Source organism: Eptatretus burgeri, chromosome 10, assembly GCF_056783735.1.
Source record: "Eptatretus burgeri isolate ZD-2024b chromosome 10, Ebu_testis_v1, whole genome shotgun sequence".
Classification (NCBI taxonomy): domain Eukaryota; kingdom Metazoa; phylum Chordata; class Myxini; order Myxiniformes; family Myxinidae; genus Eptatretus; species Eptatretus burgeri.
The window spans coordinates 46,725,988-46,740,169 of record NC_140970.1 but is presented as its reverse complement, the minus strand read 5'-3'; the positions used below and the strand labels follow the sequence as shown (position 1 = coordinate 46,740,169).

At 43.0% G+C, this 14,182-nt stretch overlaps 1 protein-coding gene across 3 annotated transcripts in view; it reads left to right on the top strand.

The window, feature by feature from the left end:
* The window catches only part of FAM120A (family with sequence similarity 120 member A), a 131,277-nt gene that overhangs the window by 24,334 nt on the left and 92,761 nt on the right, over nucleotides 1–14,182 (top strand). For all 3 annotated transcript variants that reach the window (XM_085898135.1, XM_085898136.1, XM_085898137.1), the window contains one exon: nucleotides 1,238–1,436. In XM_085898135.1, the coding sequence (XP_085754261.1) occupies nucleotides 1,238–1,436 (199 nt within the window). The remainder of the gene's footprint in view (nucleotides 1–1,237; nucleotides 1,437–14,182) is intronic.

Genomic DNA, 14,182 nt, shown 5'->3' with positions numbered 1-14,182 from the left:
GTATACCCCGGTTAAAATTGGTGTACCATATCCCTGTGTCGTAAGAGGCAACCAGGTTTGCGTGAGGAAGGGCATCCGGCGTAAAACATGTGCCAAATCACTATGCAGATCATACGGATGATCCGCTGTGGCGACCCCTAACGGGAGCAGCCGAAAGAAGAAGAAGAAGATATATATATATATATATATATATATATATATATTATATATATATTATTATTTTATATATGTGTGTATGTATATATATATATATATATATATATATATATATATATATATATATATATATATATATATATATATATATATATATATATATATATATATCGGGGCGTATTATGTGATACCGGTCGTCCGTCCGTCTCTGTCTGTCTGTCTGTCCGTCCGTTCCTGTCCGCACTCTAACTCCCAAAGTTTTCAACTTTCACGTTTCATATTTGGTACATAGGTACAGACTGTGGAGATGGTGTGTCGTGACATACGTTCGTCATCTAAAGTGGTTGCCATGGCAACAAGGATGCTGTTTTCCATGTAATTGCACAATTCTGTATATGCCTTCTTGTTAGGGCGTACATTGTGCTCATTTTCGCTCTTGTTACTGATTCCAATATACAAATACATATATTGCTTTGTAATTATACTTCACTGCAATGCTTTATAAAAAATATTAATTATTAGACTCGTCTTTCAAAAACGATAAATGTATAAACAGGCGAGCATTGGGTGGCTTTGACACCAACTCTGGTTATGTGTTCTTTACGGTGCTGCATGGATGAACCATGTGACTATATCACATCAAGCATGAAAACATAATCCCCACAAAATCAACTATTCATTTCTTTGTCTGTTTGCTTGGTGTCTTCCCGTGTTCATTGTTGCTTTTTTGCATCGTACTGGTTCGCTTTGCATTCCTGCTGCTTTGCATGTTTTCACTTTGCATTGCTTCCCGTTGCTCGAAGAAGCATCTGCAAAATAACTTCAAGGCATCAAAAAGGCATCGGTCACTGTGCTTCTGTATCAGTGCTGCATAGACATACGTTTTATTATATTTGGGGCATTACACAAAGATTTGTCGATGTATAAAGCCACTTTCCGTATTTTATTAATTAAAAAAGAAGAAATTACTGCCCATTTTTTTAAATTTTTTTTTTTTTTTTATGAACGGTCCAAAAGAAGGTCATTCGTTTTGATGAGCGGCAACTGTCTTGATTGTCTCTTCCACTTCCTTTGTACCCAGGGAAGCACACCCCACTGTACGAGCGCTCCTCGCCCATTGCTCCGTCTGCCCCCCCTGGCCAGTCTCAATCTCCTTCAGGTGTACGGAACATGGGTGAGGATCCCCATTCTACCCAGTCCGGTCCTTCTCCAAACACAACCTCATCGTCATCGTCGGAGAATGGCGACACAGCGGTAGAAGAGGAGCAAGTTGCAGAAAAGTAATGTACCCTATAAAAGCACCAACACATGTAAACAAAGCCATCAATGCAAGGACTGATCTTGTTTATCTACCTGCAACACAATGTAATCCAACCACACATTACACTACCTGGGTTGAGCTGATGTTTTCATGAATTATTGTCGGCATTAATGAAGCATTTAAATTTTAATGGATAAACAGCACTAGAGGATAGAGTGTTGCCAAACCTCTTGGGTTTGCACCTGCTGGGGAGGGTGAATCTTTTCCCTAAATGCCACGGTGACTAGTGAATGGTGACGTCACAAAGGTGGCATCGCAGAGTATCCTGGTTGGTTAGTACGTCACCTCCCTAAGGTCAGTGGCTGTGTTTGACCGACTTCAAGTCTGGTGTTGTCTCATGTATTTGTCCGCATGCGTGTGTGTGATTTGTGTTTCAGATTCACCACGAGCCTCAGCCGTGTAAAATTTTAAAAGCAGACATGGGTCATTCTACAATTTTGTCCGACTTCCGATCCATTGAAAAACTAAACATGCCATATATTTTTCGTGGTTTGTTGTACACGGCCCTTTTGCTGATTGTATAGTGCTATTACTGATCGTGTTTTCATGATTTGCTTTATTACAGAGGCTAATAGGGCAACTTCCCGACAGTGGGGTTACTGGGGCAACATTTGCACACAACAAGCAAGAGAATGAATGAATGAATGAATGAGGTTGGAAAAGAGAGACAGAGATGGGAAGCACTGTAACCTGTAAAAACTGCGGTTGGGTTAAGGGGAGGGAGAGGGCACCCCGTAACCTGTAAGTACGATCATTGAGTTTGGGAGGGTTAATTGGAGGGGGGGAAGATGAGTCAGGACGGGGGTTAACAAAATTGTGGAACACCACCTGCTTTTGAAGCCCTGGAGGAAAGCGTCCAATTGAACCGTTTCCGGGAGGTAGTTTCACTCGACTGTCAAAAATGTTCCAGAGCTGCTTGTTTGTTGCTCGGATTTTAAAGGGGAACCCAAACACAATATGTTTTTTTTCTTGAATACCCTTGAGAATCTTTAATCACGGTGTAATTTGAAAAGGAAAATATTTTTGAATTTTTTTTTTTTTGCCAATCACAAAGTGTCCATTTTCGATTTCGCCAGTGACATCACACATTGAACTCACCTTGATTGAAACGGCGGCTTTGCCTAGAGAAACAGTGTATTGCAAGCTCAGATTACGATCCTGATTCAACCGTCATGAGTAACTGAAGGTTCTCAGTGCATTGAAACGGATCAGTGGGATTTTGAAGAAACGGTTGGCGACAAAATTAGTGACAGGAACTCTTTTGGGGGATTGTGGAGCCATATTTGTTTTGAGCCTTGTGCGAGTGATTCAAAGGAAGAAATCGGAAGTGACGATGGAGGTGTTGTGTTAAATCGAGCAAAATGCCGGTCGCATGTTTATTACAGCTCTGTCGGTTTTGCTTTTCATTAATTTGATCGTTTATATGGAAGGGATTTTGTATTAATTGATAAATAAATTAATATATTACTCGAGGAGAAATACCCATCATCCATCAGCACACTCGGGTACTGCGGACAAAATGGGCGCTGAATGCTTTGTCCCACCGTCATAGGCTGACCAGGTGTCTTGTATGTTATGGGATTGTCTCGTTTGACACGTTCATCGGACGTCATTTGTGTACGTGCTGTGCCCTGCCGTCATATCTGAGATGTCGATGTCTCGCCCCAGTGGAGGGCGGAGTGGTGCTATGGTGGTGGTGGGTATTGTTGGGGTGATGGGGGATTGAGGGGATTGTGGAGGGTGGGGGACGCTGAAATTTTTAGTGTCCTCGGTCAAATCTTTTCGGAAGAGTCGATGATGATACGTATGCAGCAATGCCAACCCTCCCGATTTCATCGGGAGGCTTCCGAAAATTCACCCAAACTCCCGCCCTTACGATCACTATCCTTATCCTCCCGAAATTTTGATATTTTTGCACTGTTCACTAATCAGAATGTACTAGTATGAGAATTGAATGAAAAGCATCGTCTGCTACGTAGAGCATGTGGTAACTCCATAACGTTCGCTGCTACCAAATTGTACGTAAAAAATTGCAAATTCAAATGAGGAGCAGCGAAACATTGGGTCTGGATCTCGCTTATGCGATCATGCACTGAGATTTAGTGCATGCGGTATGTGTGCAATACAGTGCATGCGGTATGTATGCACAGTGTATATGCATGCGATACGCTCACTGCATGCAGCTGGGCCCCGTACCAGCCCGGCGGTCGCGACCACCGTGCGGTGTTTAATTTAACAGCCGCTAGAGTTCTACGAGTCGCGCTGCAGCTGTGGAACATCGACTTCGAAGTTACCGATGCTTCAAGCCCTCGATGTTGATTACGAAATGGCAGAAAGAAGCTTACGAAGACCAAGAAATGGTCTCAGAAGTACAAGACCGAATACAGTCTCCAATACCCGTGTATTCGAAAGTCTGAGAGGAATTCATCATGCGTATTGTACAGTATGCAGCGTTGATATTTCAGTTGAGCACGGAGGTCGCGATGATATTCGGAAGCTGCGTTGGAAGCAAACGGCACACAGACATTGCAAAGGAGAGATCTTCGAGCACGAGTACCGGTACACTTCTGAATTATTTCACCAAACAAGGGACAAGCGAGGAAGAGGATGTTACCCGAGCGGAACTTCTCTTTAGTGGATTTATTGTGGAACATAACTTGCCCATATCAGTCTCAGATCATGCTGGACCTCTATTTCAAAAGATGTTTCCAGATTCAAAAGTTGCTTCAAAGTATGGATGTGCAAGAACAAAAACTTGCAAGATGTGCAAGATGTGCAAGAACAAAAAAAAATAATAATAAAAAAAAAAATAAAAACAAGAACAAAAAGCAAGAAAAAAAAAAGAAAAAAAAAAAAGAACAAGAACAAAGAAGAAAAAAAGAACACTGGTCAACAATTTTTTACTTTCTGAATGTTGTCTAGATTTCTACAAGTGAATTAGGGTATTCTGGCACTGCTGAATCAGGAAATGGCATCCGTTTCTCTCCATCAGGTCAGGTTTTTGTGCTAAGTTGATTTGAAAAAATCAGATCTTGTGACAAAATCAATTACATTTTTGTGGCATTATCAGCTGATTTTTGTCAACACATATCATCCTAAACATGTTTTTAAGAAAAAAAAAATGTTTTGCCAACAACATTTATTGATTACATGATAGAAACATCGATTACTGTCATCTAAATGGTGGGCATTGATAAAGGTAAGTACAAGTAAATTGCATGTTGCGTCACCACTGTAAAAACTTCAGGGCTTGAACTTCCGTTTCTTCGAACTCCTGGAATGTTCAGCGGCAGGGAGGTCTCTCTTCAGATTCCAACAGTAGTCAGCCATCATGACTGCGTCCCAGCGACCCTGATACCTGGTCTCCATCTCCTTCATGTCCTGATGGAATCTCTCCCCCTGCTCGTCACTCATTGAACCCAGGTTCTCAGGAAACCGGTTCATATGTGAAAATAGGTAGTGCATCTTGATGCTCATGTTGCAGCCCAGGTTTCTGAAAGCAGTCAGCATGTTGTTGACAAGTTCTGCGTAGTTTCTGGCCTTATTGTTGCCAAGAAAGTTCTTCACTACCAAAACAAATGTCTTCCACGCTTCCAGTTCCACTTCGTTCATTGAGTTTTGAACTCTGGATCTCTGATGAGCTGACGGATCTGAGAACCATCAAAGATGCCAACTTTCAACTTCTCCATGGTCAATCCTGGAAAAGCCTGGCACAAGTAAGTGAAGCAGTCACCATCTTTGTCCAGAGCCTTGGTGAACTGCTTGATTAAGCCGAGCTTGATGTGCAGCGGTGGGAAGAGTATTCTGTCTCTGTCCACCAGAGGGTCGTTGATGACGTTCCTTTCTTTGCATGGCACCAATTCCTCCCTTTGGCACAGGCCAGTCCTTCTTCGTGTAATGCTGAGCACGGTCCCTACTATCCCACATGCACAGAAAACATGGGTACTTGGTGAAGCCAGACTGTTGTCCCAACAAAAAGTTCACCATCTTCAGGTCAACACAAATAAACCACTTATGCTGATCATAACCAATTTTCTCCAGCACGTACTTCACCGCTTCATACTTCTCCTTCAGTGTAGTCGAGTGAGCGATGGGTACAGAGGCAAACTGGTTGCCGTTGTGTAGCAGAACACATTTCAGTGATCGCTTGCTGCTGTCAATGAACAGTCTCCAATCTTTGGGTTCGTACTGTGGCACTCCAAGCTTGAGCAGAAGCGCATGTCATAAATTGGCGCATGTAGGTATTGTACATTCTTCAGAGTTCGTTATTTCCAAGAAATACAACTTTTTTGTATCACATTATTACAAAATCTGCCCCATTAACTTTAGTTTTGATCCACGAACTTTATGCTTTGCCTCACCAATTTTTGGAAGATTTTGAGGTTTTATGACTTCAAACTGATCCCTTTTCGACATAATCACCCAGAACTATCGTACCTGAATACTTCTTGTCATTAAAATAATTATTTCCAATCAAAACAATTATTTGACATGACATTTTACCCCACCAACTTCTTCTAAAATGCTCCACACATGCGTACATGTGAACAAAAATGTAAAAAACGACATGTGGCCATATCTCAAAAACTTGACCTGATTGAACAAAACTAATGTGAGTTTTGGATTCAGCGCATCAGATTCGTCCTAAATCAGCTTAAAAATGCAGACAACAAATTTGTTGTTGACCAGTGTAATTGGTGAGTTGTCAAATGTTACTGCTTCATCTATTGCCGATATTGCTAGACTAGCTCCATTTAGCCTAGCTCCAGACGGTAGCAATGACAGTGGTGAGGCCCAGCTATATCCTGTCCTGATTTCGTACTATGACAACAGTGCTGGGATTGTGAAGCAAGGTTTGCTAAGTTTGCCTGCGTGCAAACAAGATTCCACTGGAGAAAACATTTTCAAACTGCTTGATCATGAGTTCAGTGACAGAGGAAAATTCCGTGGGGAAATTGTGTTTCCTTTTGTGCTGATAATGCCTCTGTCATGGTGGGCAAGCACAAAGGAGTCGCTGCTTATATCCACAAACAAAATCCAGAGTGCTACATCATGGGATGCCCTTGCCATATGATGCACAATACGGCCAAGAAGGCGGCTCAGGCCTTACCCATTGAATTAGATGACTTTCTCATCGATATTTACTACTACTTGGACAAAAGTAGTAAACGCGTCAAAGGTGAAAGCACTGCAAGAACTCTGTGATGCCCGACACACAAGATTCTGAAGCATGTCGCAACAAGGTGGCTGTCCCTTGGTCAGTGCCTAGACAGGCTGATTGAACAGTGGGAGCCACTTCGCCTCTTCTTCAAAGAAGAAGTACGAAGAAAAATGCAACCAACTGTAGCCAAGACTCTAACAACGAGCAAGAAGGACGGCACTGTATCTACTGCCAGTACTGGCACTGCAAGATCAAGCACTCGTGGAGCAGCATTCACCACTACCACTGCAGTATCTGCTGCGAAGAAGACAGCAGGGACAGCACCAAAACCAATGCTGAGAGCAGGGAGCATCACCGGCCCTTCATCACGTTCATCTACAAAGCAGATTCCTTCAGAGTCGAGAAAGACTGTGATAGTCCCATCTACAGGCAAAGAAGGACCCAAGTTAAGTTCTGCTTTTGCCAAATCACTTGATAGAAGCTCAGCAAAACCTTCGAATCAGAGGTCTTCTTCCTTGGCTGCACCTACCTCAAGCTCTCTCCTCAAACGTAAAATTGGATCTGGTACTACGAGTCTGACCTCTTCTGCTGGCAGTAAACGCAAGTGTGATCGCCCTGCGGCTAAGTGTACTACGAGTTCTACAACTAAAAAGCGCATCTTCCTCAAACACTGTGCAGGAATCTAGAGAAAAACGTGTCAACAGGATGTTCTTGTCTCCACAAACAAAACTCTATTGTTTCTTCCTTCGATATGCTAACAAGCTTTTTGAGAAAGGGGAATCTTCTGCTCCAAAGAGACGAACCCTGTATTCATCTCCTGCACGGAGAATTGAATGGTCTTCTGAAAGATATCTTCGTATGGTTTTTGAAACCATCGGTGTCATCGGTTGCTCTGGTAAATGTACCCTTCTCTGACAGAAATCATCAGAAGAATGATGAGGACCTCATGATTGGGAACGATGCCAAACTGTATATAAGGGAACAAAGGAGTCTCAAGAAATCCACCTTCACTCTGAGTGAGTCAGACATCCAAGGTTTCTTCAGTGCAGTTCGCTCATATTATGTGAAAGCCTGCAATTACATCTTCAAAACCTGGCCGCTAGATGATGAATTAGCCAAGCATGCTCAGGTGCTGGATGTTAAGCTACACCAAGAAGTGGGGTTTGACTGTGTGGAGTTTTCATCAAGAAATTCCCCTGTCTGTTCAGTGGCGGTGATAGTGACATAGACAGTCTTGAGAGTGAATTCGCTCACTACCAGGCAGACGCCTCCATAGCTACAATTGCTACTGAGACAGTGAGAGTGGATGAGCAGTGGCATCGGATTTCACAGCTCACAGATCCCTGCACTGGTGCCAAGAAGTATCCTAATTTGAGCAAAGTGATGAAGGGAATCTTGGTCATTCCTCATTCGAGCGCATCATGTGAGCGGGCACTCAGTCTTGTACGGAAGAATCATACTGAATTTCGTCCCAATTTGAGTGTCAAAACCCTGGAAGCTCTCTTAATTGAAAAACTAGCTCATAACACCCCTTGCTACCAGAGAGAATACAGCAAAGACATAATCAGAAGGGCTAAAAGAGCCACACAGCTGTCACTCAGCAAAGCTGCCATGGAAAAAGCAAGCAGCAGTAGTACCAGCCAGTAAGGTAAGAAAAATATTGCTTCTTTTGTGCTTTTTGTTAATCTTTGATTGTCCCCTAACTTACTAATATTAACATACATGTAACATTAAAAAGTGCACAATTTTCCCCTTTTTTTGTTCAAAAAGTGGGAATTCTTAACATGTTAAATGCTCCAAAATAGGGCTCAGAGGGCACTAGAGAGCGTCTAGAACCCCAGAGCTTCCAGGGCCCTAAGGCGGGCCCTGGACCCCGCCGCAAGGGTCGAGCGCTCCGCGCTCGAGATGTGCGCTTCGCGCACATTATTTGGTGTCGGTTGAAAATCCTCCCTAATTCTGATTTCCAAAAGTTGGCATCTCTGCGTATGTACTCTCTCTCTTTCACTATAAATAGATTTTGGTTCATTTAATTTGTGGAAATTTGTGTTGATAATAGATAACTATTTTCAGGTACTCTTGTGGTAACTGCCGGGCAACAACCACTCAAATCCTCCGTGTACATGTGCTGGTAGCTGGGTCGAGATGGTGTTGCAGTTTGGAGCGACGGCTTTTTATTCCGCTTAATCATGGTGGATAACCACAAGATCAAGCCATCTCTGTTGTTTCATAACAGTGCTCTGTAACATGTTGCGAGCACAAAAGCAAACATTTTCTCGGCCCGATCCACACGCGGGTATTTCAGAAAAACCTCGTCCAATTACTGACAAACTTAGGGTCTTTCGGTCGTTGGTGCAGCATGAAACCATCTCGGTTTGTATTACTATACCAAGCACCAAGGACTCATCGACTCGACATATTTGTGGAAAATCTAAAATTATTGGCCATTTGGGTTTAATCGGACTGCGATTTAACCCGAGACAGTTGGTGATCTGTTGGTCTATTTCCATGTATGATGTCACAGCTAATCTATCTATAATTCCAGCAATCTGTGTGTGTGTGTCTGTCTGTCTGTCTGCGACCGCCGTTTCTCAGCGACCGCCGGTCCGATCTGATTGAAACTTGCCAGGAATATTGCCGGGGCCCTGCAGATGTGCCTTTTCGAGGTTTAATATCAATCGGAAAAGCGGTTCCCAAGTTACGGCCATTTTACTGCTTTTTCAGTGTTCAAAAGGTGTATATATGGCAGCGGAAGGTGTCGTTCCACCTTCTCACCTTATCATGCCAATTTTTTCCCAAACTATTAATAACCGGACGATCACCGGTCCGATCGGATTGAAACTTGCCAGGAATATTGCAGGGGACCCGCTGATGTACCTTTTCAAGGTTTGATATCCATTGGACAAGCGGTTCCCAAGTTACGGCCATTTATCTGTCGACCAATGACAAGACACGGTGCTATGACATCACGAATGACGTCACAATGAATGTTTATTTATTTATTTATTTATTTTTTATTATTTTATTTGCACGATTGATGGTCCGATCTGATTGAAATTTGCCAGGAATATTGCTGGGGACCTGCTGATGTGCCTTTTCGAGGTTTGATATTAATCGGACAAGCGGTTCCCAAGTTACGGCCATTTATGTCGACCAATGACAAGACACTGTGCTATGACGTCACAATTAATATTTATTTATTTTTTATTTTTTATTTATTTTGCACGATTGACGGTCCAATCTGATTTAAACTTGCCAAGAATATTGCTGGGGACCCGTGGATGTGCCTTTTCGAGGTTTGATATTAATCGGACGAGCAGTTCCCAAGTTACGGCCATTTATCTGTTGACCAATATCTACGAGAGAGGGGGACGGGAGAGGGGACGGGAGAGGGGGATGAGAGTGGGGGCGAGAGAGGAGGGGGAGAGAGGAAGGGCGAGACGAGGGGAGAGAGAGGTGGGCGAGAGAGGAGGGGGAGAGAAGAGGGGTGAGACTAGGGGTGAGAGGGGAGAGAGAGGGTTGGGGGAGAGAGAGGAAAAAAGGGGGGGCAAGAGAGGGGGTGAGAGAGGGGAGGGAGAGAGGGGGGAAAGAGGGGGGTGAGAGAGAGGGGCGTCACAATTCGAGAGAGGGGGGGTGAGAGAGAGGGGGCGTCACAATTCAAGAGAGGAGGGGGCGAGAGAGAAGGGCGAGAGAGAGGGGGCGTCACAATTCTTCTTCATTTGATATGATGTCACAATTGACGCTGGGAACCTGAATATGTTTCCCAGGTGTTTCCCAAGTCATGGCCATTTATGATACGGTTGATCCGATCTAATTAAAATAATTCCCCAATCCAATCATCGTTTACGCACCTTCAGGCCCGCCCCTACGGGCCCGTACTAGTCTGAAGAATAAGAAGAATAAGAATTAGTATTTGACCTTTAATCACAAATTTACCTCCTCTTTAATTTGGAAATCAGAAATAGACATCATATCTCTATTGTAGTGTATCAAGGGATAGATTTGTGTTGAGGTAGTCTGAGCATTTGGGTTCCCCTTTAACACGGATGGATGAAAGTAATCCTTTCTGCGTTTATTATCCAGCACGTTGGTTTAAATTGCTCTTCAGCCTGGCATTTTCAAGGTGAACGAAGCAAAGTTTGTGATTTATGAAAATTTCCATTTTATCCAAGTGTCATTCTCGTTAAGTGCTTGTGTGTAATTAGCTCCACCACCGAATGTGGACCGAGGTTGTGTTTTCAACCCTGTCTGTCTGTCTGTCTGTCTGTCTTTGTTTGACTGTGAGCAGGATATCTCAAAAAGTTGTGGATGGATTCGGACAAAAATTGGTGGACAGATTGGAGGTGTGATGAGGACAAATGGATTAAATTTTGGTGAAGATGCAGATCCGGATACGAGTTGTTTTTACCTTTGATTGATTCATTGAGAGATGGGGCCAAAAACGATAGATGGCATGATGTTTAAAAAAAAGTTGTGGACGAGTTATGACAACGAGGTGGATGAGTTGGTTAGGTGACAAAAACAAGCTGATTCAATTTTGGTTGGGGTACGGATGTAGATCCGCTCTGTCGGTGGAACACAAAACGTAAATTGTTCGGCCTGGCGAAGGTATTCACTCCTACCGAGTGCCGTTCTGTTTCACTTGGTCTTTGTTCCTCTTTGCGTCAGCAACTCAAAAGAGCATCAAAAACTTGTTTTTTTTTATAAATATTTGTGGTGTAACAGTATGGTAATATAAAATATAAAAGTGTCATGGTGGTGTTGGTGACAGTATGATAAGATTAGTAATATGGACTGATGCAACCTTTGAACATACAATTGTTATATGCAGTTTGTGAAACTTTTGCTTCGTCTTGCAAATGGAGCATGATAAAAGCTTATCGATTGAGCTGTCACATGGCTTTATGTGTTTATGCATCTGCATGGCTATTGCAAGTCGAGATTGCTATAAGCATGTCTGGTACAGCGTCGGCTTGAGTGATGACATGAGTGAATGCCGTGTCAAAATGCATTGCCTTGCGTGGTTATGAAACTCTTCTTTCAAAGCTGTGCTGAGCGAGTGCAACTTTCCCATTTGTTGAGTGCTCTCTTACCAGCACCACAATTTGCTGTTTGTTTTGTAAAAAATACCTGTTTGAATTGATTTGTGCTTATTTGTGCCACAACGGACCCCCCCCCCCACCCGATTGTTGCACCACGTTATCATTTATTTACATCGCAACTCAGAAGGGAAATGTCCACGGTTTATGTAGCAAAGTCGCCAGGAAGGGGAAAAGTTTGTTAAATGTCGTGTCCACTTGAGAGAAGTATGATTCTGGATACTATAGCTGGTGTACATTTAATGTGAGAAAGGTGCCTGGAAGAGCAGTCCTCAGTGGTGGCAACCCTTGCAAGGGAGAAAATTAGAACGAGAAACATCTAATTGATATATATCAGATCAAAATAAATACAATTATGAGGGCATTGTAAAGATCATGAAGCTCATCAAAGCCATTACTTTATTGTGCAATTAAAACGGATCCTCCCATATCATTTGATCCTTCCATTGCAACCGCATCACAATGGAGGTTTGTCACAGTGAAGGAAGCCATCGCCAAGGAAATCGACAAACTACGACGATAACAGCTCTTATACGAGCTTCGACATTGTATACAAAAAAAATAAAAATTGAAAACATTCTCCAATCGCCCCCTCCCCCACCCCCCCACTACCCTTTCACCATGGCAGGTTGCCATACACCCCCAGTTTCTTTGTGTTGTTATTCCCCTACTTGCTATACAAAAGCTTGAGATGTTATTCGCAGTAGCCATTCAGCCATTCAGCCACTCAGCCAATGGCTTGATGCAGCCATTCAGTAAAACGACTATGAGATTCAAATGCGAATGCTGTCAAACACTGACTTGTTTGCTATGGATGCAAAATATCATCGCTCTTGTTATTCGCATTACATCTCGCTTAACAATATTAAAGCTGCTAGTGCTCGGGCTAAGGTTGATTAAATCTGACAATGCGTGTGCCTTCAAAAGTTTGTGTAAGGAGATTGAAGAGACTGTCCTGTCCAAAACCAACTCTATCACAACCGTGTCTGTCCTGCATGAACGATTGGTCGCTATATCAGCAGAGGTCAACTCTAAAACCAATGAGTCTGGTACTACATGGAGATTGAAGGAGAAATTACAGAAGCATTTCGGAGACAGGATTTCATTCATCGTCCAGCCTGGGAAGTCTGATCTTGTATGCTCAGGGGATATCACAGTTGCTGAGGCCTTGAAACATGTTGCGAGGCTACAACTGCATGTAAATGAAATTGGTGAATGTGAACTCGAATCCTCTGATGATGTCAATTCAGAAGAGGACACTGTTGTCTTGCATAAGGCAGCTGGTATCATCAGGAAATGTATCGGTGACATTACATTTCAATCTGATCGTTATGATTCCAGTGGGAATATGGAGACAAAAAAGTGCAAGGACTTTGTTCCGAATCGTTTGTATGATTTCATTGCATTGTGTACTTCAAAGAAAGACTTTGAAAGACAAGCTATGAATCTGAGACTGACATGGGAAACATTGAAATGAGAGTACTTGCAAAATGTCACAACATGATTTCTCTAGTTTGTAAAATCCATACCCCAATAACATTTGGTTTCTGTGTCAAGCTGCACCACGACCATGGTAGTCGAGAACTGATAGATGACCTGTCCTCTCTTGGACACAGCATACCTTATGATGAAGTGCGTAGATTCCTCACTGCCATTGCTTTGGACCAGCTGTCAACTAAGTCTGATGTTCATATACCACGTGACATTTCTGTCTATGATCCTGAGAATGTTATTAAGACCACTGTTGATGCCACGATTGACAATTTCGATCAAAATTAACAGACAATAGACGGAAAGAACACTACACATTCAATGGCTGTGGTGTTGTATCAAAGGTCCCCGAGGCCAGAAGAAACACCTTGCATTCCAAGATCAAACCTAAAAACCCTAGATGCACAGAGCTGTGATGAGGATGAAATCATACGCTACAACAAACCCCATACTAAACCAGAACCATGCGTGAACTGGATAAGTCTGCTAGTGATGTGGTACGAAAAGACTTGATTTGGGAAATGGCCCGTGCAAGTGCCCCTGAAACCTCACATGTTCCGGCTTGGGGTGGATTCAATTCTCCAGTTAGCGAGAGAGAAATTCCACTGACTCGAATATGGTATCTCCCATTCATTAATGAGCCACCCTCTGACTTCTCTATGATCTACATGACTTTGCTCAAATTGGTTGAAATTGCAACTGCATTGGGACAAGAACATGTTCTGGTCACTGCTGACCTGCCAATATATAGCAAGGCTGAACAGATTCTCTGGACTGAGCCAGATCCCTTGGCTGGTCGAGTGACGATGAGGCTTGGTGGGATGCATCTCCCTATGGCTTTCATAGCTAGTAGAGGGAAGCTGTTTAGTGATGGTGGTCTCCACAACATGCTGACAGTACCTGAAGTGTATGCTGATGCATCCGTGAGTTTGATGTTGCAAGGGAAGTAGTATGCCA